This window comes from Trichophyton rubrum (assembly GCF_000151425.1).
Source record: "Trichophyton rubrum CBS 118892 genomic scaffold supercont2.1, whole genome shotgun sequence".
Lineage (NCBI taxonomy): Eukaryota > Fungi > Ascomycota > Eurotiomycetes > Onygenales > Arthrodermataceae > Trichophyton > Trichophyton rubrum.
Window position 1 is genome coordinate 644,520 of NW_003456428.1, and position 24,716 is coordinate 669,235.

Here is a 24,716-nt window from a genome sequence, read left to right on the forward strand (position 1 = left end):
CTCGTACACCGAACGAACACAGTAGGAGATTAGATATTGAGAACTGATGTAAAACCAGGGTTACTGCTGATATTACCCTCTTCCTTGCCCTAGGATAATGTAAGATATGAGAAAGGAGAATCATCAAATTTGACTTGAACGGGAATTTGGGAAAGCCAGTCGGGTGCGGCTCGTGTTGTCACGTGAACGGAGAAATCTAAGGGGGCAAACAGGGAGAAACAGACCTAGAAGAGACTGCAAACAAATAAAACAGAGTATATCGGAAGATCTGATAATTGCACTGAAGAGGCATGTTATATGTTAGCTAAGTTTGATCCACGCTGTATGTCTATATATTTTGTATATTCTAGGTAGATGTTGAGCCCCAGAGGCCGAAAAGGGTAACTATAACTGCAATATGAACAATCTATGAAACAATTCCGTCTGCCTTCAATTGAGCTATTTTTTCTTTGTCATAGCCCATGACATTCTTCAATACCTCATCAGTGTGTTGTCCAAGTGTTGGAGGTGGTGTTCGTATGCCTGGTGTGGCATGAGAATATTTGACGGGAGTATTTACAAGTTTGATAGGTCCGCAATCCGGGTGGTCAACCTCTTGTACCATCCCTCGAGCAAGCACTAAGTGTGTGTTAGTAAGACTATAAATCAATACGGTCGAAGTAGCTTACCATGTGAATGGTTCAGAGCGCCTTGGATGTCATTTACAGCCGCATATGGCATACCGCTGCCTTCCATGACCTCTAACCATTCTTGAGTCGTCCTCTGCTCGGTAAGATCCTCAATGAGTTTGTCAATGATCTCCCGATTCTTTACACGAAGAGCATTTGTGGTAAAACGTGCGTCAGTCTTCCATTCTGGGTGGCCTAGCCTGTCACAGAGAACCCCGAAAAGCCTGTCATTTCCTCCACCAAGGAGAATATCACCATCCTTTGTTTTGAAACTTCGGTACGGGACGATCGAAGCTGCCAGTCATGTTAGCAGTTGTAAGTGTGAATTTGTCCTCCTTGGTTTCAACTTACGATGAGCTGTTCCCCATCTTCCAGAATCCTTCTCCCCACTAATAAGTGCAGAGCTCGCAAGGTTTGCAAGCGTCGCTATTTGGCAGTCGCTCAAGCAAGCATCGATGTATTGACCTTTACCAGTTCTGCCACGAGCTATAAGTGCGGCCATGATGGCGTTTGATGTGTATAGACCAGTAGTTAAATCGGTTACAGCGACTCCAACCTTAACTGGAGGTCCATCCCTCGATCCGGTGATATGCATCAATCCCATCTCAGCCTCCACCATCACATCATAACCAGCTCGCTTGCTGTACGGTCCTGTTTGCCCATAGCCAGTGACACTAGCATAGATCAATCTTGGATTTATTGCCCGAAGTGACTCGTAATCCATCTTATATTTCTTCAGTGACCCAGGGATATAGTTCTCCACAAACACATCGCTCTCCTTCGCAAGCTTATGGAGGATCTCAATGCCAGACTCATGCGCAAATGACAATCCAACAGACTTCTTGTTTCGGTTAACCTGTTCTGGAGTTAGAAGCCAGAATACTGTACCAGAGTTATAAGCATGACTCACACCTAAGTAATAGGCACTTTCTCCTGGGCCCTCCTTTGTACCATCTTTGTATATGGCATACGGAGGACCCCATGCCCGTGTATCATCTCCTCGTGTGGGGTGTTCTATCTTAACAACTTCCGCGCTAATAAGGAAAAATCCATTGTTAACATTGCACAAAATTGACCATCCAGAGCTTTCGGACACAAATCTCACCCTAAATCTCCGAGTATTTGAGTACAATAAGGCTGGAGTTACACCACTGTTAGTCCCATCTTCAGACCAAACAACAATTGAGCATATTAGATGAAAGACTGAGATAGAAAACATAGCTTACTCCGGCGAGAACCCTAGTCATATCCAAAACTCGAATACCGGCCAGTGGGAGTGTGTCCACCGAAGGAGCAGCTATCGAATAACGCTTGCATGCTGCTGTGAAAGCTTTGTTATTGGCGAACCTTGAAAGCTTGTCTGTATTGACAACGCGTCTTAAGATTCGGTAGGAATTCATTTTCCTCTCACAAATACCACATGCACAATTCACTCATTGATATAGTTCTGTGAACTGATTTTTGTCAACCTCGAAGTTGAACAACGATGAATGATGAACACTGGCGGTAAAGGCAGGGGAGACGCGGCTGTTCAAGTGCCGAAAGCGGCAGAACAGGTGCAAGCGCGGCCCCACTCCCGAACCGCGGCCTCGGCTCCCCGATGCGCTTACATAATAGTTAACGAACTAACTATGGGATGGACTGCGAATGAGCAAGCCCGCCGCACTAGCAAACAACGGCAACGTCTTGTTGATACCACCAAGAGAGACTACACCATAATACTTGGCTAATATGTTCACCGGCCTGGTAGAGAAAGTTGGCAGTAAGTAGAAGTCTCGTCTATTGACGATGCATGATGTTAACAAGTAAATTTCAAGCTGTCACTGCCCTTGACCCTCAAGATGACTCCTCCACAGGCGGGGGCGGGACATCCTTAACAATTTCGGATTGTGCAGAAATACTTACAGATACAAAGCTAGGGGATAGCATATGTGTCAATGGTATGTTTTCTTACTGAAATAAAGAATAAATATAATGTCTGTCCAGCAACTAACCAGAAGACAAAAGGGACTTGCCTAACCGTGACAGCGTTCGATAAGTCATCGTTCAAAGTTGGGGTTGCGCCTGAAACTCTACGACGGACAAACCTAGGATCTCTCAAAGCCGGATCACCAGTCAACCTTGAACGGTCTGTGCTGGCCACGACACGAATGGGCGGCCACTTTGTCCAGGGCCATGTAGACACCACCGCAGAGCTCCTCTCCGTAACCCCCGATGGCAACTCCCTAGTACTTAGGATGCAGCCTAAGGACAGGAGTTTGCTAAAATATGTTGTGGAGAAAGGATTCATTGCTCTAGACGGTGCCAGCTTAACGATTACCAAGGTTGAAGATGGTGAAGATGGTTGGTGGGAAGTCATGCTAATTGCATACACACAAGAAAAAATAGTCACATCAAAGAAGAAGCCTGGTGATAGCATTAATGTCGAGATCGATCTGGTCGGCAAGTACGTCGAGAAGACTGTACAAGGCTACTTTGAGGGGCAGACGAACGGAGATTCAGCCGCTCTGGAAAAGATGGTGGATAGACTTGTCGAAAAGAAGCTCCAGAGCATGGGGAAGGTTTGACGACAATCCTTTCCGTCCTAGGGAAATCATTGTAAGAGTTTCCCAACACAATTATAAATGATAATCTAAATATTTTCCACTCAGCTGGTTTACCCCCGAGCCATGATCGAAGCTGTAATTCCTAGCGGTAATGCGGTCCACCCAACCGGCCGCTTTCTTCAATGAAAATCACAAATCTAACGTAGTGTCGATTGCCTACGCTTGAATGTTGTAACTTTTGAAAAGATGCAAATAATATGTACAAAAGAGATATCCTCGGCAATAGATCAAAGAAAGTATCCAAGACTTTCAGTACGATAGCGCCACTTAAGCTTCCCCTTTTTCTGCTTCCCACATTTCCTCATCTTCGTCCTCTTCCGCGTGGATGAAGTCATCGCTATCCCAGTCATCATCATCATCAACTTCATCAGAATCTTCATCGTCTTTACCCTCACGTGGTGCCTTTGCCTTCAGGGCTTTCTTCTTTTCAACATTCTCCTTCTGTATTTTTCTCCTGAGTTCCTTTTCTTTGCGTTTCTTCTCCCAAGATGCATCCAGCTTCTGGGCTTCTTCTTTAGTCTTGGTCACATAATCGTGCCACATAACTCTTCCGCCGCAGAGACCCTCTTCCACTTTCATCAGCTTTAATTTCATACGAGGTCCGAGTTCAACCAGTTTCACTGCTCTTTTCTCAACATTTGATCCGGAGCTGCGAGCTGATTTGGACCCAGTTTCCTTAGCTCGCTGAAGTTCCTTTTTGTTCAACACTTTTCTAGTCGTGGATTCTAGAACCTCTACCTCCGCATCCGTCTCAATTTCGGTCTCGCTTGCAGACGTAAAACCGGCATCGCCACCACCACCGCCCAGCAAATAATCTGCAACATCATTCAATTTACCCAAGTTTGGGACAGCTTTATCCTTCTCTTTACCCCGGAATTCCTTCGGATTAAGTCGCCTTATCCTCTTAGGCAGGTCGATTCGTTTTGTTGTGATGGCGTAATGTCGTAGATTCACTGTAAAAGATTCATCTTGTCCCTTCTTTGATGATCGGTCTCTGTCGAGTAACATAATACGTCGAATTGAGGCAAGTGGTGTTGTTTGAGGTGAAATTGGAGGGAAAAGAGACTGGAAAACCGTGGTGACAAGAGACTCTAAATGTTTTGGAATTTTCTCCGATGCTTCCCCCTCTTTCGAAGACATGAAATTGTTCATAACCAATAGTGGATGAGTTGTGTGGCTCTTCCCCAAGCCTCTCGGCCGCTTCAACGCCTTTTTGACATCTTTGCACAAAGAGTAATTCTCAATTCTGAAATTTAACGTGGGGCCGCGGGGTGTGAGAGCAATGCGAAGATTCGAATTTCCATTGCTTGATTTAGAAAAAAGCAGCAGATGAGTAACTCCTAGTGGCCCGGTCATAACGGTATAATCTTTCAGCCTGTTCTTCGTCCGTTCCTATCAAAGCTATTAGCATTCTGATATATCGAAAATTTTAGAAGCATTTTCATAAATTAGAGGCATACTTTTAAGCGGCTTGCAGTATCTGGCTCCATCATAGACCGGACATCTTTTGCCAATTGACTCATGCTTGAACCGACCTGGCCTGCGCCAATTCGAATTACCATACTCTTGGGGGATCTGTTCATCGAGGCGGCTCCATTCTTGGTTCCTTGAGCTCCAGCCTTACCTGGAGGGACATGAGTCCGCTTCTTAACACGCCTTTTCGCCATATTCCAAAAAATCGCCGAAGATCAAAAGGTACAACAAAGTTATTGAACAGTTCTTAACTTTTCAATTTCACCAAGCCCAGCCCAAGATACTTTATAATGAGCTTGCAACTTTTCAGATTTGATCTTGATATCGGATTATTGATTTGACGAACTCCGAAACTCTAAAATGTAGTTCGGAAACCTTATTTTTTTATCGGATAGAAAATTGAACACGGAGCGTAAATATTTAAATACTTCAATTTATCTGCCAATACCCGAGAGATCACTGCAAAAATGTCGGCTGTGAAGAATATCAAACGGCGAAAGCTGTCCCATCCGTCCTCCAAGCCCGCTCCGGATGATGTCTCTTCAGGATCGGAGCGCGAGCAGGAAGCTCCAGAAGAGAGCGGCGAGGAACCGGCAGACACAAAAGCACCCAAGACGTTCAAGGACCTGGGGATAATTGACTCCTTATGTGACGCTTGTACCTCGCTGGGGTATAAAACCCCAACTCCGATTCAAGCTGAATCCATACCCCTAGCACTACAAGGGAGAGATTTGGTGGGGCTGGCAGAGACAGGAAGTGGAAAGACTGCGGCTTTCGCATTGCCAATTCTTCAAGGTAAGCAAAGTTAATTGCGGAATTGGTCATTATAATTAAAGCTGCATCTGGCTAACAAAGCACTATTGTACCGTTGATAGCCCTTATGGAAAAACCACAGCCTTACTTTGGACTTGTCCTTGCACCCACTCGAGAATTGGCCGTACAGATCTCAGAAGCGTTCGAAGCCTTGGGGTCGCTTATTTCAGTTCGGTGTGCGGTCATAGTAGGAGGAATGGACATGATATCCCAATCGATCTCCCTTGGGAAAAAGCCACACATTATTGTTGCGACACCCGGAAGACTACTTGACCACCTGGAGAATACTAAAGGATTCTCACTGCGCAATTTGAAGTACTTAGTTATGGATGAGGCGGATCGGCTCCTTGACTTGGATTTCGGTCCTGTGCTGGATAAGATATTAAAGGTGCTTCCGCGTGAACGCCGAACATATCTGTTCTCCGCAACCCTAAGTTCCAAAGTCGAGTCTCTGCAGCGCGCTTCACTTTCAAATCCCCTACGAGTTTCCATCTCATCTAACAAGTATCAAACTGTCTCAACTCTTCTTCAGTCATACATTTTTATCCCTCACAAGTACAAGGATATCTATCTTGTGCACATACTAAACGAATTCCCTGGACAAACTACTATAATCTTCACCCGCACCGTCAACGAAACCCAACGTCTTTCCATCCTCCTGCGCGCACTAGGATTTGGTGCAATCCCTCTCCACGGCCAACTATCCCAGTCAGCTCGTCTTGGAGCCCTCGGCAAATTCAGGTCCGGAAGCCGAGATATCTTGGTAGCTACTGATGTTGCAGCACGAGGTCTTGATATCCCGGCCGTTGATCTAGTGTTGAACTTTGATCTTCCCTCTGACAGCAAGACATACATTCATCGTGTTGGGCGCACTGCCCGAGCAGGCAAGAGCGGACGAGCAATCAGTGTTGTCACACAATACGAGGTTGAGATATGGCAGCGAATCGAGGCTGCATTGGGCAAGCAACTACCGGAGCACAAGACGGAGAAAGAGGAAGTGATGGTATTGAGTGATAGGGTGGGGGATGCCCAGCGACTGGCAGTTACGGAGATGAAAGATCTCCATGAAAAACGAGGGACGAAGGGCGCCACCCTTCGGGGGCGCAGGAAGGGGGATTCCAAGAGGGGGAGAGACGACATGGATCGGGAGGAGAGATGATCAACGAGGTAAATTTCTTCTTTTAATGGTACAATTTTTACATTTGCATACTCATGATTTAGCGGTCTTATCGGGTTGTGCAATGTAATCCGGAAACGAATATGTTATGTGTATGAAGTCATAACAGCTCTTTTGATGCAAATCTGTATCGATAGAAATATTTATCTAGAAAGAGAAAAAAGGAAAAGATAAGACTACCTAGTCAGATTTTGTCCTGCAGAGAATAGCAAAAACCCAGAGACTGGTTTAGAAGCTTTTCTTCGCTGTTGGATAAGAGCCAATCCTCATCCATCAAGCCATATTGGCAACCAAGTTGAGAACAGGAGGTCAGGTAGCCGAAAAGCCGAACGCTGTTCCAGCAACGAGCATCACGATGACAAAAGCTAGAGAGATTTATTTTTTCTCGCCTCGTCAAAAACTCAGCAAAGCCGTATCAATATGGTATGATTTTATATTATCCTTTTTGGGTAAGAGAGGAAAACATCCCGTGAAATAAAGTCGTGATTACAAACCATAATTGCCCTTCCTCGGACAGTTTGAAAAGCAAATAATTACTGCCCAGCAGCAGCTTTGCCAGCTTCCAGGACAACAGCAGCAATTCTGTTAGCGAGATCATCAGTCTCTGACCGAGTGGCTGCTTCAGCATAAACGCGAACTGCGTCCTCGGTTCCACTGGCACGAGCAAAGCTTCTACCCTTGTTGTAGCGTGATTGGAGGTCATCAATACGCTGCTGGAGACCTACAGGGGATTGAAGTTTCCGTTCAGCATCGTAGGTCTTAAAGATAGAGCGGTCTGGGACCTCGATCCTGACCAATTTGTTGGGTAGATCAGTGTATGTTGCAACCCATTCTTTCAGGGTCCAACCCTTGTGGGCCAAGATGACCTCGACCAAAAGCATGTCAGATAGAGCATCTCCAACTGCCTGGTTAATGAGGTCTGTCATAGCAACAAGGCTCTCCAAAGCATACTTCTGGGCTGGTGATTGAGGCTCGGCTGTCTTAATCGTCTTGAGAGCGTTTTCAGAGAAGGTAATGGTTCCGTGGCCATTGGCCTCGAAGTATACGCCAACATCAAATCTCATGGCAGCGTGATGCAGATGCTTGACACCAGTAGGCGTGCAGACAACGGGGAGCTTGAGGACCTTTTCAATGTATTCGGTACTAGAACCATTTGCATAGGCAGTTTGGACCACGCCAATTTTGATCTTGTTGGAAAGTCCGGCGTTCTTTGCGAGCTCGCCAATGAAGGAAGCAGCAAGAGTGGCAATGCGGTCACCGTCAAGGAGTCTGAAGACACCGCTAGCATCCATGTAGTAGTACACTAATCGGTCAGCATCACCGTCTAGGGAGGCACATCTGTCCTGTGCCACGGCCTTGGACGAAGGTGGAGCACGTTGCTTCGTTTTCACATAGTCGGCTCCGCACTAGTTTTATCTTTGTTAACGATTGTTTTTTACCCATCATGTGTAAAAGGGGCTATATCGTGAATACCTCGAAGTTCAGTCTGTCAGGGTTGATAACGTCGTCGTTGATAACAGTGATATCCAATCCACCATCCTTAGCAGAGGGCAAGAACTTGACGAGCTCAGCAAGCTTCGGGCCACCAACACCATTGGCGCAGTCAACAGTAACTGAACCAGTGGTGGTGCGTCCGTTCATGACCTTCTTGAATGCTTCGCTAAGCTTCTCGTAATAGCCTTTCTCAGTAGGCTCCCCGTACTCATAGGGAGTTCCTAGGGTGTTCTTGCAGCGAACTATGTAGTGTAGCTGAGGAGTAGTCAAGTACTTGAAATCAGTCGCCTCAACCTCTGAGGCAGCCATGGCCGCACTGAGGGCGGTAGCAAGTCTAGCTCCGGAAGCTCGAGTGTCCCTGGCGAAGACGACACGGGCAGGGTTGTCCATTTTTATCTCTATCTCATCGACGAGTTTCGCGTATTCCTCTCCGAGAGTCTCTAGAGGAGCGTTTGCCAATCTAGTAGCAAAGACCTCCCATTCGGCCTGATAAAAACGGAGGCGATAAGTCAATAATTTCCCTCCCCGAGTCTGAGTTTCGGGTATTATCCTACCTCCAACATCTCGCCCTGCGATAACCATCTTATGTTAGCTCGCTGCTAGACGCGGTAGATAGCCAAACCACACATACCATCGGGTCAACCAACTTAACCCCATTGTCCTCAGCCGGGTTATGGCTGGCTGTAATCATAACACCAATATACTGTCCGTTGAGCTTCCTCGAGCGTAGGCCGGCCAACAATCCCATCGCAAACACAACAGTGTTGAGAAGCTCTCTAATGACAACCATCCGTTAGACTCCAGGGTGTACGGCGTAGGATAGTGTACTCTCTGTCCCTTACGATTTCATACGGAACTACATTGAGAGCAGAACAGCTTGAATTAGCCCAAAGAAACACTCTTCTTCCGCGGCGTTTACGCGCTACATGGACAAGGGACCTGCGAAACTTACTCCAGCGGTTCCATATTCAAAGATCTTCCCTTCAGGTTTAGTGTAGGCCGAGGCGGCCTTGTTGATGGCCTGCTGGAGCTCTGCGGAAGCCATTGATGGTGTTGCTGTCTGTCTGCTGCAGCAAGTCGAGTGAGCGAGCGAGGGTGGTTGTCTGTTGTCGATGCAAGCTCGCTTCGTCGTCTATTTATCTCTCGGTGGGGAGAAAATGCGAGAAAAGGCAGCGAGGGGGAAAGACGTGGAAAATCAGCTGAGCGTGGGGTGTGTTTGCACTGTTTGCATCGCTCGCTGCAGTAGCGCAAAAGCTTCACATGTTGCAGGTTGAGCTGCAATTGGAGACAGCGAAGTACGGGGATGCATGCAAAGAGCGAGGGCAGAGTCTATCCTGGTGGCTTACTGGTGGCTGGGGACAGCTCAGCGTCGAGGGCGGGCCTCCGTCAAGCTGATTCTACGTCTCAGGAGTTTGCTAGAGGGAGATGGGGAAAGTAGCATAGCGGTTAGGTAGGTGGTCTACAGAGTAGATATGTACAGAGTACTGATAAGTATATCCCACTGATAGATCTATATAAACGGATTCTAAGCACGCAACCGCTGCTCGGTTATGTCAAACTCAGCGTCCCGGATAAGGAATCTGTACGGGAAAGGCCACGGTAGTCAGTAAAAAGGGGAGCAAGCGAGAACAAGAATGGGAGGGAAAAAAAGAAAGGAAAGACATGAGAAGAGACGGCACAGGGAGAACGTACGCATACCACCAGATGGTGGGGATAACTGTGCCTAAATGCCATAAGCTGTGGGCATCGATTAGGCCGCCAATCGGAGGGAAGTCCAGGAGCTCAAGGCTCATGGCCAAAATCACCCATCCAACGATCATACTTGGCCACGCCGTCCAAGACTTCATGTATCGTTTATATTGTTTGAAGCTAAAGACAGTCCACATCAGATTCTGGATGATTCCCACCGCGACGTTGGCAGCCATATTGTACGTGTAATCCCAGGACCAGAAGGTCAGGTACGAGACATGCATGGTAAACAGTGTCATGCAGAACAGCGTCCATCCTCGTAAAAGCGACGGTTTGTAGTGCGGCCGGAGCTTGTCCAGGCGAAAGATCCTTACAACGGCCAGATATAAACCGTATAGCACGCTAGCCCCGGCTGCGAAGTAGTCAAGTTTCTCTGTTAGGGCGAAGTCTCTGGTGTGGAATATCATGCTGAACGTCCAGCTGGCCAGCCCAAAGTAACCGAGCCAGAGGTAGTACTGCCGTAGCGAGTAAGATTGAGGAATCCGTTCCTTCACTTGTTGTATTCCGCGGTAGTGAGCGAGATAGTTGAAAAGGGAGAACAGGGTCGAGAAGAGCTCCTGGATGCCCATGACTCGGTGAAAGGGCCATTTTCCGTGATATTGGACAACAGGTTGAAGCATTGGAGGGTCTCTGGCCAGCCGCTGGTTGGTTACGACATGTTGACAGGAGTAATCGCAGTTCGAAGGACAGTCCCAAAGCAGGAGCCGGAGATGTATCGCTGCTCAAGCTTGATTCGTTAGCTTCTGATAACTCAACAGACCGACAGACAGGCCGGACGATATCTTACGGAGAGATGTCTGTCCCGTCTCGCAGCGCTCTTTCTTGCAGCTCTATATCGTTCAAAACAGCAGGTCAGTCATAGCGTTTCTCGTCTCGAGTCTTGAAGCTGGCAGGAATACCTCAAGGCAGTCCTTGAATTCCGGCAGCCTGTCACCGAGCGACGCCAGAGAGACGTCGGCCAAGACTATCCACACGCAGAGAGCCAGAATCCATCGAGAAAAGGGTATCCTGGTAGGTTTCATCGTTAATAATGCTGAGGGTAGGAAGCCTCCCACACTGATTGATAGTTAGAAGGTGATCCTCCTTGGCAGCGAACTGATTTAGCTAGTAGGCTAAGAAAGCCCCTTTTTGGGAGTCGCAGGAGACCTCACTAGCTAGACAACTCGGAACCTATCAACGTAAGAACCGTTTGGCTAGCTTGTTGTTACTCTTTCACAAAATGCAATATTTGTGCCAAACACAAAGGAATAAAGCTAAAGAGCCATGAAATATTCACTTCATCTTATTTGCTTAACTAGGCATTTACCCACACAATGTTGCTGTCTATTTCTGTTGAACGATAGTTAAGGGCTAATGACACATTTGCAGTCCAGATTACTTGTGAAATATAAACCCGTAAAGAATAGCTGATCACCTACCTTGTAACATAGCCAATCGAATCGAAGAAATCATAGTTCAGTCAACTTAGGCCATAGCCAGCATGCACGATGTCAGCGGTATCAAGGGTTCGAAATAGAGACCGTCATGTCCCCAACCCCCGCCGCATACGGGGACCCTTAGAATTACGGAGAAGAAACCTCGTGGTGTAGTCCAGGGGGTCTTGGTTCCAAGACATGCGGCTCTCTTTTGTCAAGACGAATTCCTTCCGGGGTCCCTGTCGAGACACAGGCCGAGAAAAGGCTAGTATGGAGTCATCCTCTGATAACGAATCTTTCCCAAAGCATTTTACCATATTTTCCCGCCATTCTGTGTCAGTATTGCCCTCAAGGTCAAGATGTTCTATTCCCCATTCCTCAGAAAGGTCCATGCCATCAACTAAGGCCGCTAAGTCTATCCTGTTTATTGTATCTATCAAACTCTGGGTGTTAACATGAAGCTTCGGATAAGGTAGGCATCCTGTAAAACTTAGTATGCAGTATGCTTATGACGAGCGTAGAGCCTAACCTTGACTCCATTCGATGTTCTCAGGCTCGCATATAAAGTGGCAGGAGCTTGCGGGCAATAGTAGCCAAAAATCTGTCCGGCCAACAGCTTTGAATCGAGGAAATCTGTGATCAAGGGAGCCTGGGCGGCGGAGCGGGAACGGTTCGCATGGCTCTAGTATATGATGGTTGGACGTGAAGATCTCAACAGCCTTCTCAAGCTGGGCATCTGGGACGCATAACACTCGGTCCTAATAGTATCAAAAACTAAAAGAGTGCCCGGAGCCCGCGCCTGTAGTTTATACAAATATAAAATTGTACAGTACACGCGCATTCGCACGGGCCCCATAGTAAATAAGAGCATAATCGTGAACAATGCAACAGCATATGTCTGAATCCAGTAACATGCCGACAATTGCCGTAACTTGGTCATGAGACGGATCTACATCGCCAGGATTGCCAATTGCAAGGGTATGAGATGTCAACGACATTGAAATAGCCTGAGGAGTAGCAAGCGTGTTGTCCATGTCTTGACGGAAGGCGTTGCTACAGCCTCGATGTCGCCCACGCGAAGGGAAGTTTCGCCCTCCAGTACTTATCGATAAGGACATTAGTTAACATCAGATTAAGGTTTATCACGTGACAAAAGCTTCTATGAAATGCAAACAGTGCAAATTTTGAAAATCTCCCGCCCTCTTTTTTTTTTTTTTTTTTTTTTTGGAGACAGAAAAAAGCCTTAGGGAGGAGAAAGGAAAAGACTAAATTTTTCAGCTTGTGGAATTTGTCCCTGTTTTTTATCCTTTCGTTACAGTTGAGATCATATTCGAAGTCATTTTCTGTTGCAAGTAAACTTGTTGTGGTCGTTCTTGCATACTGTTTGTTTGCTAGATTTGCTGCCATCCTCAATATCAGCCATGGATACTCCAGGAGATAATGCTGGCTTCTCTGCCTCCAGCGCGGATAGAATGGTCGGAATGGACCATGCTGAAGTCCGCTACTTTACGAGGTATGTATTCTTTTTATTTCACGTCTAGGATTACGGCTGATTATTCTATAGTTATGATCATTATGGTAACAAATACCCCACCAATAGTTAGCACAAAGTGAGGAATTGGTCGATCCAGGGCTAACAGAAATGATGTGTTGCAGGAATCCATGAAGAGATGCTTGTGAGTCAGGGCGGAAATAAGAATGCATGGGATGAATACGTACTAATGTGTGGCTGTTATAGAAAGATGAAGTGAGGACTCGCTCATACCGCGATGCTATCTACAACAGCAAACATCTTTTCAAGGATAAGGTGGTTTTGGACGTCGGTTGTGGCACTGGTATTCTCAGCATGTATGTGCCGCCGTTTGCGTTCTGTAATCAAACTCAATATTGATGAGAATGCGTAAATAGGTTTGCCGTTAAGGCTGGCGCAAAACATGTTATCGGTGTCGACATGTCTTCCATCATTGGGAAAGCCCGCGAGATCGTCGAGGCAAATGGAATGTCTGACAAGATAACCCTTCTCCAGGGCAAGATGGAGGAAGTAGAGCTCCCTTTTCCCAAGGTTGATATCATTATTTCCGAGTGGATGGGTTATTTCCTTCTCTACGAGTCCATGTTGGACACCGTCCTTTACGCCAGAGACAATTACCTCAATCCCAATGGCTTAATCTTTCCTGACAAGGCCACCATCTACCTTGGAGCCATCGAGGATGGCGACTACAAGGAGGAGAAGATCGGATGTATGATCCCCCCCACCCCTCCCCGCTCCCTTATTTGCACTATCTCACGATATTAACCCCATTCGTTAGTCTGGGACAATGTCTATGGCTTCGACTATTCTGCCATGAAGGATGTTGCTCTTACCGAGCCCCTCGTCGATATCGTTGAACTTAAAGCCTTGGTCAGCGACCCCTGCGCTCTAGTCACTCTCGACCTTTACACCGTCACCACTGCGGATCTCTCTTTCAAGGTTCCTTTCACCCTTACTGCAAGACGCGATGATTATATTCATGCCCTGATCGCCTGGTTCGATATTGACTTCACCGCCTGCCACAAGCCTGTTCACTTCTCAACTGGCCCACATGCCAAGTACACCCACTGGAAGCAGACAGTTTTCTACCTCCGCGACGTACTCACCATCCGCGCCCAGGAATCAGTCACTGGATTCCTGGAAAACAGGCCAAACCAGAAGAATAAGCGTGATCTCGACATTACCATAGGGTTTGAGTTTGATGCCCAGGATGAGACTCGTAACTCCCAGGGCCTCTGCCAGTACAGAATGTGCTGAAGGGGGAATAAAATGAATGTTACGCGATTCTTGCATGAATTTTTCGTTATTTCATACGCTAAAATCGATTTGGATCTGCATTGGGCTCCTTTCCCGCTTTCATTTGCTACAAGACATATGACTCGAGGAAAAGTGCCAACTAGCAAGATGGCAATGGCGTTGGGAATGAATATGGCATGTTATGAAGTGAATGGTCTAGAAAAGGAGAGATGATGATATAAGCGGCGATTTTATAAAGCTCCTCGATTTGCAATTGATACCCTCGAGTAGATGCTTAGTCTAACCGGTTTGTTTAGTTTAATGGCATGCATTTTTTTTTTTCATAACCTTTCGTCTTCAGAGATTACCATTCTATGTATGACCCTATTAAGTTTGGGGGTAGCTCTGCTGACTAAACCGGTTATTCCGTACAGAAAAGCCTCGGTCCAAAGGAGCCTCAACTCCCGCAAAGGAGCCGAAGAAGCCAGGCATATTAAACCCGTCTGCACTCACCATAAGCCTCCAGTATCTACATTTTTCTCATTTGTATAGGTTACTTTTGACCACTATACCATACATCCTGAGAGGGTGATTACTAAATACCCTACAAGAACACTTAGCCGCAGATATGAGCGGACCAGGAGCTGGCCATCAATTCCCCAGCGAGGGTGTGAGTTGGATGAAGAGAGACATCCTCCTCTTTGCCAATAGCATTGGGTGCACCACGGAAGAGCTCCATTTTCTTTATGTACGTATAATGACACTTCCAATATAGCTACAGGCAGCTAACCCGTTACTCCAGGAGTTACACCCAAACTTTGCAGCTTTCCCAACATATCCTGTCATTTTACGTATGTTACCCATTCTTCGATTAATATATGTCTTATTATATTCTAACAACTTATTAAGCGTTTAAATATACCTCTCAGGAGGTTATTGATTTCTATTCAAGCAAAGCTAGCAGAGCTATTCCAGGTGTACCTCCTCTTGATCCTAGACGTACTGTCGATGGGCAGAGGAAAATGTTTTTCTACAAACCCCTTCCTGTCACTAGTGAGGGCCGCAAGTTTGAGCTACAATCCAGAGTCATTGGCGTTTACGATAAAGGAAAAGTTGGTACTGTTGTGGAAGTGGAGTACCTTATTGTTGATAAGGAAACCGGAGAAGTGTACACTAAGATGATTGGAAGCGCATTCTATATCGGCCAGGGCAATTGGGGCGGTCCAAAGGGTGAGCTTTAACTTGCACAACTACCGGGAATATCTTCTTTACGCTAACAACAAGCATTAGGCCCTGCAAGCGTGAACTTCTCCCCACCTCAGGGCAAGGGCCCCGATGCAGTCCACGAGTATCAAACAACTGAAAACACCGCCATGCTCTATAGGCAAGCATTTATACTCCCCCTCCTGTTGGCCCTGCTTCTAATATGGATAATTTCAGACTCAATGGTGATTACAACCCGCTTCACGCAGACCCTGCACCAGGAAAGAAGATGGGTTTTGGCGGTGTTATAATTCACGGCCTCTTCAGTTGGAATATGGCAGCTCATGCTGTACTTGCTAAACTAGGCGGCAGCGATCCCAAGAACATGAAAGAGTTTCAGGCTCGATTCGCTTCTCCTGTCCGACCTGGCGATAAGCTTACTACGGAGATGTGGAGGACAGGTAAAGTAGAGGATGGATTTGAGGAAATCATCTTCACCACTAAAAATGGTCAGGGGAAGGTTGTCTTGAGCAACGGCCGTGCTCTCGTGAGAGTCGTCGGGACTAAGAGCAAGCTGTAGATACTCACAGGCACTAAACCATAGTGCCACGGGATCAAAGAGGCTTAATTACCCATGGAACCGTGGGTGTTGTGTCCATTCATTCAGATGATATCAGCCAGCAGATATGATTATTGTACCAGGCAGGGGTGTCTGGGGATTTCTTGCTTATATTTTAGTGACTATTTTTGCACCGTGACCTGGACGAGTTTAAAATCTCCGAAACTTAATAGCCACCTTAAAATGCAAGGCACTACATTCATGTCATGTTATTTCGATTTTTGAAGTTCGATTTTTGAAGGGAAAGACCCTGTAGAGCACATGTAAAGATGAAACCACCACATGGAGATCCCGACGATCAGCACTAGCAGGAATGTATTGAACGTGGCATCTTCGGTTGTTGGATATTTAATAGACAATTCTCTCTACATGAAGCCCCTGAGAGTCGTTCATTTCGTGTTAGAACGGGCCAAGTAAAATAAATAGCCAATTAGTTATCCGAGCCTCATCTGGGCCATAGAGAAACCCCGCTCTCGAAATCTAACGGTTGAACCCGTTTTTTCCCATGTTCCTACGTCGTCGAACTTGTACAGCGTGGTAACCATGAATGCCTTTCGGTGTATCCGAGCTACGGGCATTGCGCGGTAAGTTTTAATCTTGTCCAAAGACTTGCCAAATATAACTAACACATATTTTTATAGGCCGAGGACACACGCCCGCTTGCCCACAACTGCACAGGTTGGTCTACACCAGCAAAGCATAAACTTCCAGGGGCCTGCGAAATCAGTGTTAACAGAGGCATTATACCCCAATAAATAGCAAGCAGTTAGTAAACCAGCTTTGCAAAAATACTTCAGAGAAGCAAGATGCTTTTCGTTACCGGTGCGGGCTAGCGCATCGTCTCAACTGACACAGGCTGATACCTCTTCAACCGTGCCTTCTGTATCTTTCCCTGTCCCCGGACTTGAAGGACACAAATGGTAGTTATACATCTTTGCCTTCGGTATAGGAGGTGAACTGACAGATATAGGTCGAACTTCTGGCTAAGGGACAACTGCCAATGCCACGAATGCGTCCACCCAGAAACCAGACAACGCCTCCTGGATACATTTTCTGTAGGTTGAGAATACCTATTCCATACCTCCCTGGGGCAGCAAAGGCTGACAAGTGGGACAGTTACCGGAAGATGGTAAACCGTCAACTATAAAACTTCTGGAGAACGGACTCGAAATAGAATGTGTGTATGGCCTCGCACAAAATTTGCATCTATATAACGTTCTGACATTGGAAAAGGGGCAGGAGACGGCCATAAAAGTACTTTTACCTATGAGTGGTTAGAAAACCATACATCTTCAAGTGCAGCTCCCGCGGAGACTCCCGTCATAAGGTGTGTAATCTTGGTGTCTTTCTTTGGCTTACGATCTAATCATATCCCTAGGAATGATCTTGAATATGTCGAAAGCACATCAAAATCACTACCGGCTGTCGAGTATGAGGAAGTGATGTCATCGGACGAGGGCATACGAAGATGGACAAGCAATATAGTACGTTCCTGAGTCTAACTATCATGTTCAGTATGGCACAAACTGACATTTCATCCCTATTAGTATCGATTTGGCTTTAGTTTTGTGAAAGGAAGCCCGGCTACTCCTGAAGCAACTGAGCGATTATTAGAGAGGCTAGCTTTCATCAGACCTACCCATTACGGTGAGTATGAAGCCGTGGACCGAGTGCCGCTATTATTTGCTAAAACAGAGTAGGAGGCTTCTGGGATTTTACATCTGATCTTTCAATGAAAGATACAGCATACACATCACAGCATCTCAAAGCGCACACGGACACAACGTACTTTACTGACCCTGCCGGACTTCAACTCTTCCACATGCTATCTCACACTGACGGAAAGGGCGGGGAGACGCTGCTGGTTGACGGGTTCAAAGCCGCTCGTACTCTGCTTGAAGAAGATCCCGCGGCTTATCAGGCGCTTAGCGATATCAAAATCAGCTCGCATTCCAGTGGAAACGAAGATGTCTGTATACAGCCAGCTACCTCGTTCTCGGTGCTGAATCACATAAGCGATTCATCTGAGTTGTACCAGATTCGGTGGAACAACGATGACCGTGCACCAGGAAAAGGGAACTCGCTGGAAACCATCCATCGCTGGTACCAAGCTGCAAAAAAATGGAATGCAATCCTCAAGCGACCTGATATGGAGATCTGGCTCAAACTTGAACCAGGGACACCCCTCAGTAAGTGTCTCTTTCCTAGGATAAAAATAAAATGAAAAAGAGGGTAAGCTAACTGCATTCCATCATCCAGTATTCGATAACTGGAGAATTCTCCATGGCCGCTCTGCCTTTACCGGGAAGAGGCGAATGTGTGGTGGTTATAGTGAGTACTCCAGAAACGCCTAAGGTATCTTGAGTAGAAATAGGATACATGTTAACATCCCAATTTGATAGTCAACCACGATGATTTCATATCCCGATATCGTCTTCTTAATAACGGAAGAAACCGAGTGCTGGCTCAGATCTAATGATGGAAGTCTCCATCTATGGAAGAAAATAGTTGCACTTCGCTGTGGAAAATTTAATAAAGATGTATGGGGTTTAGAATTAGATATCAATGCACTATGACTCGAGCTGCTATTTTCTCATCATTGTGAAAATAAATTAGAAGATACTTTGAATAGAGAAGCCTTGTTGACATGGCCAGGGGGAAGAAAGGTTACCACGTGACCCGGCAGGCAAACAAGCAGCTTACGTGATGCATCAGTTTGGATGAAGCTGCTTTGGCTCTCTTGAGCTTCAACCAGCAACAACAACCTCAACGACCTACACTTGCTCCTCTTTCCCGCAACCTGCGTACCTGAATCTATACTATAAGGCAAAGGCTAGAATAGTTCTAATATTCCATTAAACCGAACGTATTCTTCCACAGATTATCCCCACATTTAGCCGCCATGTCTACCTTAGAGGATCTCGATGACCTTGAGCGTGAGGACAAGAACCAAAAGGATGACCGAAAAGATAGTGGCAAGAAGGAAGCAGACAAGGACGGAGATGCGGAGATGAAGGAGACAGAAAAGAAAGAGGAAGAGGATCTCATAGACGAGGAAATCCTCCGGTCAAGCACAAGGGATATTATCAACCGAAGGAAACTTATCGAAAACGACATGCGGATCATGAAGAGTGAATTCCAGCGGTTGACGCATGAGCAGAATACGATGAAGGAGAAGATAAAGGAGAACTTGGACAAGATTGAGAATAACCGGTTGGTGTCTATGTTGTTTTTCTGCAGTCTTGAGATGAATATTCGGACTAACTCCATTTTTGCGTAGGCAACTTCCCTACCTAGTTGGCAATGTTGTAGAGTTACTGGACCTTGACGTGGAAGAGGAGGCAGCAGAGGAGGGAGCAAATATTGACCTCGATGCCACTCGAGTTGGCAAATCCGCGGTTATCAAAACCTCCACACGACAAACCATTTTCCTCCCACTCATCGGACTCGTTGACCACGAACAACTGAAACCCGGTGATTTGATCGGTGTAAACAAAGACTCCTACCTTGTTCTAGATACCCTTCCTGCCGAGTACGACAGCCGCGTAAAGGCAATGGAGGTAGACGAGAAGCCTACCGAGCAGTATTCCGATGTTGGTGGTCTGAACAAGCAGATTGAAGAACTCCTTGAAGCTATAGTATGGCCCATGAAGGAGGCGGACAGGTTTAAGAAGATTGGTATCAAGGCTCCCAAAGGTATGCGATTTAATATCTCAGTAAATTTCTTTGGATTATATATGAAATCGAATAACCGCTAACCTCATTCATAGGTGCTCTCATGTACGGTCCACCCGGAACTGGCAAAACTCTCCTTGCCCGAGCATGCGCCGCTCAAACAGAGGCAACTTTCCTCAAACTTGCCGGTCCCCAATTAGTGCAAATGTTCATCGGTGATGGTGCCAAGTTGGTACGTGATTGTTTCGCCCTGGCCAAAGAGAAGGCCCCAGCCATCATTTTCATCGATGAACTCGATGCTATCGGCACCAAGCGTTTCGACTCCGAGAAATCAGGAGACAGAGAAGTGCAGCGAACTATGTTGGAACTCCTCAATCAGCTCGATGGTTTCGCCTCTGATGATCGGGTCAAGGTCCTTGCGGCTACTAACCGTATTGATGTCCTTGACCCTGCCCTTCTACGATCCGGCCGTTTGGATCGAAAAATCGAGTTCCCACTACCAAACGAAGAGGCTCGAGCTCAAATTCTCAGAATTCATTCCCGTAAGATGACGGTTGACGATAAGGTTAACTGGCCCGAACTTGCTAGAAGCACTGACGAGTTCGGTGGTGCTCAGCTTAAGGCCGTCTGTGTAGAGGCTGGTATGATTGCTCTAAGAAAGGGGGTCAATAAAGTGAGCCACGAACATTATGTCGACGCCATTTCGGAGGTAATGGCAAAGAAGAAGGATACAAATGTTGGCATATATGTCTAGACATGGCTGGCAAGCTTAAGTTGGAGGAAACAAACTGTATCTCTTGCTGTTCTTTTCCCCTGCTTGAAATAACCAGTCTTCGTTCTAGATATACAATTAAACGTTTTCATTGCGACTACGGTATTTCCAAGATTTATCATGCTGGAAGGATTTGCCCGCGTGGATAGAAGTAAAATGACTCTATGCATGTCATGTGCGTATTAAATAACTAAACACTAAAGTATATACACCTCAATCATACACATATCCCCAATCCATGATCACACTTGGTTGTACATATTAGATATACATTATCGTCCCGTTTTAGTAAGAGATGGGCAAATCCGGGGACAAAAAGGTAAAAGAAGGTATGAAGGTAAACAAGGTTCGTCATAAAAATAGACAACAAATGATAAGAAAAGAAAACAGAGTTTATAACCAATCCCAAAACTCCAGCTGGCCAGAACCGAGTGGGAAAATAGGCATACAGCATCTGTATACGAAGAAAAGGCGGGTATTGGGAAAGAGGAGAAAAATAGTTAAGAGGCAATAAAATCAACGGAAGATATCACTGACGCCGAGCAATGCGGCTGAAGTATTGGATTTCTTGATACCTCCAATATTGCGTTCTCGTTCAGCGTGACTCCACCACTCCTTCCCGTACTTATGGCCTTGGTTCCATGACCCATTGCATGTATCCCTGGCCCAGAACGGTTGATCTCCATTGCAACCGGTAGCTGGCCATGAGGTACCTTTGGTGGGTGATGTTGGCGTTTTTGGTGGCATGGGAGGGTTGGAGCTGGTGGATTTGGAGTTGCTGTGGTTACTTCGTGCATATGAGCCACCCCAGACAGAGAAACGAGAGGATGAGGAGGTTGTGGTGGTAGCGGTAGATGGAGAGGATATCTCGTCACTGAAACTAGAATTTGTATTGGTTCTTTTCGAATGTTGTGATGCGGTAGGTATAGCAGGGTGAGTGGAAGAGGGAGAGCAGCTAGCGAAGAGGGAAGTTTGGTTTGCTGCAAAGAGGTGTTTGTGGCTTATTAGACCACCATCTGCATCTGAGTTTGGTATATCAGGTTGTAAAGTAAATCGTGGGGTTAGAGCAGTCGTATTGCTTTTGTTCGATATGCCCACCCTGCCCACGCAGGCGGGTATCAGAAACTCAAGGATCTTGAGAGCAGGTGTCTGCGCTTTACCATCATTGAGAGCTAAAATTGCTTCAGAGCTAACGTATCCAGGTTGAATAACGACATTGGGGGTTAGAAAGTCCTCTGAGTGGTCTGTGATGATGACTTTCACGCCTTCATCATTTTCCTTTGCAGCTATATCGATAAGTGCCTGAGATCGTATACGCGCTGAGGACAGGTTATTCCCCGCTGGAATTGCAAGGGGCCGTTTGGGAAGCGATCCGTGGGAACTCCGGGGAAGGTTGTGGCGATCCGCAGGGACCATGATCAATCCGTTTTTGGATGGCCGACAAACGTTCTGGAGTGCTCCCAATGGATCTATATCAAGTGGCGCTCGAAGGCGCTCGAGAGAAGGGAAACCAACATGTAAAATACTCTGCGCCAGATGTGAATTGGGAGTGTTTGCTGTATTCAGGACCTTGGAGAATGGCACGGTATCGATCTGGTTTAGTGCATCGGCGCCATTCGGACAGGCAACATCCCAGTGTAGGTGTTTCAGGGTTGCTGAAGCAAGGAGTGGTTGGAACACCATTCCCCCTTCCGGTAACGATGGGACAACCGATGATTGAACTATAGTGAAGCGCTCAAGACAACCAAGGGAAGCAAGGATCTTGGACAAGATCAAAAGAGAAGATATGTTCTGCTCTATCAGGGCCAGAGACTTTAGCCCCCTTGCCTCTGGTCTGCCCACATATCGCGCTAGTCCATTTTCTGTGACTCCCTGAAGTCCCTCCAGTCGAAGAGACGTCAAGGTAGGTAGAAAGAGTAATGTTCTATCAGTGAAATTGTCTGCTTCAAATCCTGAAACGGATAAATTCTGTAAAGCAGGCAGGAAGTTGAACATCCGTATAAACACACCGTGTTCCAGTATGCCCTTCGAGTCCATGGAATGCAACACCATTGACTCGAGTTTCGACCACGAGGTGTGATGACTGAGAAATTGGTATACCTGGGCTTGGTCCAGTACTTCAGTGGCCTTACTCTGTGACCGTTCAGTCACCTCTGCATTTGGGCCAATAATCCAAGCGTGTTCCTTGAGTTTTTTCCTTGTGGATAACGCATGAGTAAGACGGTCAAACTCATGGTAATATGGTATCGAGAGGCCAAGCAGGCGCTCGAGATTGGGACAGACCATGACAACAGAGGCAACCAGGTCGCGATACTCTTGGAGGACAAGATGTTGTTTGCCTGTCATCAGGGGAGCATCTAGCTCTGGTACCCTGAGTTCAAAGACCATGTTTGCCAGGGCCTTTCTTTCTCTCAATGTTCGTCTGAGAAGTCTCAATCGACTGCCACGTTTCCATTTGTATTTCTTCAGCGGGCCCGGTGAGTCGCTACCATGAAGATGGATTTTGTTATATCTATACCCGTTGGCTGCTATTATTACTTGCAACAAGGGAAGTAATGGTCGAGTACGAGCTATGTGAAAGGAAGAGGAGAGGGAAGAAAAAAACAAAAGCTTACAGTTTACCTCTGACTGCCTTTTCCCACGCTCTATCAGTCAGACTTAGGGAATACAGATCTCGCATGTAACAAGTCAAGCAACCTTCGGTACAAGAGCTGACGTGTAATGACCAGAGATGGGACAGGATGCATTCATAGACCTCGTCCGGGAGTCGATTTGTAAAGACCTGCATTGGCTGCTGGTCTTGTGGCGAGGCCCTGCCATGCTTGGTCGGCGGGTAAAATGAATATCTGACGGTGGCAGGAGAGTAGAGGCTTGGGACACTGGAATTGGCAGCATGGTTCGAGTAGAGAAGGGGAAATGTCGGGCTCCTGACCGGAGAACGAGGAGACTGGGGCAACACTGAGGGATTATGCGGAGGGGTAAACTGGTATGAGGCTGTGTTCGAAGACATTCGCTGTGATCCAGGTGAAGCTGTAGCGACGATACTCATTGTTGTAGTAGATGGCAGCGTAACATTCTTTTCTCCAGTAGTCGAAAAAGCGAGGGAAAAAGACCGGAGGAGAAAGACAAGAGAGGTACTTTGTATGGGTGTCACCGCGTGTAGGGCTCTTTAACACTGTAAGTGCGGGTTAAGTATGGTTTGTTTTTGCGCTGGCTTGCGCCTTTGAGGACGAATTGTATGGGGGGAGGAGGAGGTTTGTTTTGGGGGAGGGACGAAATAGTGGTATATCCTGAGGTTTCCTGCCCTTCCTACCACCCGCGCAAAACCCAGCTCTTCTCCTCTCCTCCTCCTCGTCTCTCCTGATCTACATTCCCCGTACAAGGTCACTAGGGGCCCTTAAAAGAGCAATACCCGAGCTGCTTGGGCGAATAGCGCCGCGAGTTAGTGAGTTAGTGTGGTAAGACCTGCACCACCAATCCATGCGAACGAGTGCTTGGCGATCAACACAGGCCCAGGGATGATAGTCGTATCCCTGAGCGTATTTCTATCTCGAAGCAATCGAAGTTGTCCTTCGTTGAGAGTCCAAAAGTATGTATCTGGATGCAACCATGTCTATAGAGTACGGAGTAATATCGGCTCTCCCTTATTCCATGCGTCTGTGTGTTTTGCTTGTTTCTCTTTCCTCGCAGCAACAATCTTCGTAGGATATACTTTCAAAGTAAACGAGAGACAAGCCAGTCTGGCCCGGCGCTGTGCTGTGCTGTGCTTCTGTGTTTTGCATATTGCAGAGGGCAGTGCCCGTGGTACGAGCTGGTTCAGCTTGTAAAGGGCGCCTCGTCGGAGCCTTGACAGAAGTTGACACCGTCTGACGTCCATAGCGTTAGCCCGTCTGTCCTATATCCGTCCATATATGTCGACTCGAAAAAAAGGAGTCCAGGTACCACTCAAGGTGAAACACGACAGCGGAATGCAGAGCGGCGATAGGCCCCCTTACAGCTGTCAACCAGATGTCTCCCTCCCACCCTTGTTCCTCATCTCCACTCAGGGCCCAGCATGAGCATAAACCTCGTAAACATGCAGGCGCCGGGCGTGCGGCCGGTGCTGCACCTGCATCAATGGCGGTACTCCGTAATAAACTCCCCCTCCCCAAAAAAAAGCCCGTCTTAGTTTGTTTTCCCTGTTTCTTTTTCGTTTTTTGGTCCCTTGCCAATATTATTATTCTTCTTGATATGGAGAAGTCCTTGGTTGAAATTGGCTGAAGACGAGAGAAGAAAAAGCAAAATA

General features: G+C 46.8%; 13 protein-coding genes across 13 annotated transcripts; 7 read left to right on the forward strand and 6 right to left on the reverse strand.

Moving 5' to 3' along the window:
* Positions 1 to 406: 406 nt before the first annotated feature.
* On the reverse strand, positions 407 to 2,068 carry TERG_00246 (uncharacterized protein; the record flags this gene model as incomplete). Its single annotated transcript, XM_003238210.1, has 6 exons — positions 407 to 618; positions 669 to 962; positions 1,020 to 1,524; positions 1,579 to 1,702; positions 1,774 to 1,805; positions 1,895 to 2,068. 6 exons carry the CDS (start codon positions 2,066 to 2,068, stop codon positions 407 to 409), a joined length of 1,341 nt encoding a protein of 446 aa, XP_003238258.1.
* A 331-nt stretch (positions 2,069 to 2,399) lies between these two features.
* Positions 2,400 to 3,235, forward strand: TERG_00247 (riboflavin synthase, alpha subunit; the record flags this gene model as incomplete). Its single annotated transcript, XM_003238211.1, has 3 exons — positions 2,400 to 2,430; positions 2,486 to 2,608; positions 2,676 to 3,235. The coding sequence occupies 3 exons, from the start codon at positions 2,400 to 2,402 to the stop codon at positions 3,233 to 3,235; spliced, it is 714 nt and encodes a 237-aa protein (XP_003238259.1).
* A 306-nt stretch (positions 3,236 to 3,541) lies between these two features.
* On the reverse strand, positions 3,542 to 4,630 carry TERG_00248 (uncharacterized protein; the record flags this gene model as incomplete). The annotated part of the gene is made up of 1 exon (XM_003238212.2): positions 3,542 to 4,630. The coding sequence occupies one exon, from the start codon at positions 4,628 to 4,630 to the stop codon at positions 3,542 to 3,544; it is 1,089 nt and encodes a 362-aa protein (XP_003238260.2).
* Positions 4,631 to 5,196: 566 nt separating this feature from the next.
* On the forward strand, positions 5,197 to 6,719 carry TERG_00249 (ATP-dependent rRNA helicase RRP3; the record flags this gene model as incomplete). The annotated part of the gene is made up of 2 exons (XM_003238213.2): positions 5,197 to 5,542; positions 5,623 to 6,719. The coding sequence occupies exons 1-2, from the start codon at positions 5,215 to 5,217 to the stop codon at positions 6,717 to 6,719; spliced, it is 1,425 nt and encodes a 474-aa protein (XP_003238261.1). The 5' UTR covers positions 5,197 to 5,214.
* A 551-nt stretch (positions 6,720 to 7,270) lies between these two features.
* On the reverse strand, positions 7,271 to 9,276 carry TERG_00250 (uncharacterized protein; the record flags this gene model as incomplete). Its single annotated transcript, XM_003238214.1, has 6 exons — positions 7,271 to 8,143; positions 8,211 to 8,717; positions 8,786 to 8,800; positions 8,863 to 9,007; positions 9,074 to 9,087; positions 9,184 to 9,276. The coding sequence occupies 6 exons, from the start codon at positions 9,274 to 9,276 to the stop codon at positions 7,271 to 7,273; spliced, it is 1,647 nt and encodes a 548-aa protein (XP_003238262.1).
* Positions 9,277 to 9,790: 514 nt separating this feature from the next.
* TERG_00251 (uncharacterized protein) lies at positions 9,791 to 10,600 on the reverse strand (the record flags this gene model as incomplete). Its single annotated transcript, XM_047747564.1, has 1 exon — positions 9,791 to 10,600. The coding sequence occupies one exon, from the start codon at positions 10,598 to 10,600 to the stop codon at positions 9,791 to 9,793; it is 810 nt and encodes a 269-aa protein (XP_047603522.1).
* Positions 10,601 to 11,502: 902 nt separating this feature from the next.
* Positions 11,503 to 12,576, reverse strand: TERG_00252 (uncharacterized protein; the record flags this gene model as incomplete). Its single annotated transcript, XM_003238216.2, has 3 exons — positions 12,229 to 12,576; positions 11,925 to 12,153; positions 11,503 to 11,876 (listed from the first exon to the last, which is right to left on the reverse strand). Exons 1-3 carry the CDS (start codon positions 12,511 to 12,513, stop codon positions 11,503 to 11,505), a joined length of 888 nt encoding a protein of 295 aa, XP_003238264.2. The 5' UTR covers positions 12,514 to 12,576.
* A 240-nt stretch (positions 12,577 to 12,816) lies between these two features.
* On the forward strand, positions 12,817 to 14,183 carry TERG_00253 (uncharacterized protein; the record flags this gene model as incomplete). The annotated part of the gene is made up of 6 exons (XM_003238217.1): positions 12,817 to 12,908; positions 12,960 to 12,973; positions 13,052 to 13,071; positions 13,134 to 13,243; positions 13,304 to 13,635; positions 13,705 to 14,183. 6 exons carry the CDS (start codon positions 12,817 to 12,819, stop codon positions 14,181 to 14,183), a joined length of 1,047 nt encoding a protein of 348 aa, XP_003238265.1.
* Positions 14,184 to 14,790: 607 nt separating this feature from the next.
* Positions 14,791 to 15,945, forward strand: TERG_00254 (uncharacterized protein; the record flags this gene model as incomplete). The annotated part of the gene is made up of 5 exons (XM_003238218.1): positions 14,791 to 14,910; positions 14,965 to 15,013; positions 15,072 to 15,392; positions 15,453 to 15,570; positions 15,603 to 15,945. 5 exons carry the CDS (start codon positions 14,791 to 14,793, stop codon positions 15,943 to 15,945), a joined length of 951 nt encoding a protein of 316 aa, XP_003238266.1.
* Positions 15,946 to 16,527: 582 nt separating this feature from the next.
* Positions 16,528 to 18,460, forward strand: TERG_00255 (trimethyllysine dioxygenase; the record flags this gene model as incomplete). Its single annotated transcript, XM_003238219.2, has 11 exons — positions 16,528 to 16,568; positions 16,626 to 16,662; positions 16,744 to 16,904; positions 16,955 to 17,039; positions 17,101 to 17,161; positions 17,218 to 17,311; positions 17,363 to 17,468; positions 17,532 to 17,631; positions 17,685 to 18,173; positions 18,244 to 18,315; positions 18,387 to 18,460. The coding sequence occupies 11 exons, from the start codon at positions 16,528 to 16,530 to the stop codon at positions 18,458 to 18,460; spliced, it is 1,320 nt and encodes a 439-aa protein (XP_003238267.1).
* Positions 18,461 to 18,886: 426 nt separating this feature from the next.
* Positions 18,887 to 20,413, forward strand: TERG_00256 (26S protease regulatory subunit 6A; the record flags this gene model as incomplete). The annotated part of the gene is made up of 3 exons (XM_003238220.1): positions 18,887 to 19,197; positions 19,265 to 19,680; positions 19,755 to 20,413. 3 exons carry the CDS (start codon positions 18,887 to 18,889, stop codon positions 20,411 to 20,413), a joined length of 1,386 nt encoding a protein of 461 aa, XP_003238268.1.
* Positions 20,414 to 20,947: 534 nt separating this feature from the next.
* Positions 20,948 to 23,480, reverse strand: TERG_00257 (uncharacterized protein; the record flags this gene model as incomplete). The annotated part of the gene is made up of 2 exons (XM_003238221.1): positions 20,948 to 22,943; positions 23,047 to 23,480. 2 exons carry the CDS (start codon positions 23,478 to 23,480, stop codon positions 20,948 to 20,950), a joined length of 2,430 nt encoding a protein of 809 aa, XP_003238269.1.
* Positions 23,481 to 23,949: 469 nt separating this feature from the next.
* TERG_11531 (uncharacterized protein) lies at positions 23,950 to 24,258 on the forward strand (the record flags this gene model as incomplete). The annotated part of the gene is made up of 1 exon (XM_047750634.1): positions 23,950 to 24,258. One exon carries the CDS (start codon positions 23,950 to 23,952, stop codon positions 24,256 to 24,258), a length of 309 nt encoding a protein of 102 aa, XP_047605034.1.
* Positions 24,259 to 24,716: the final 458 nt, after the last annotated feature.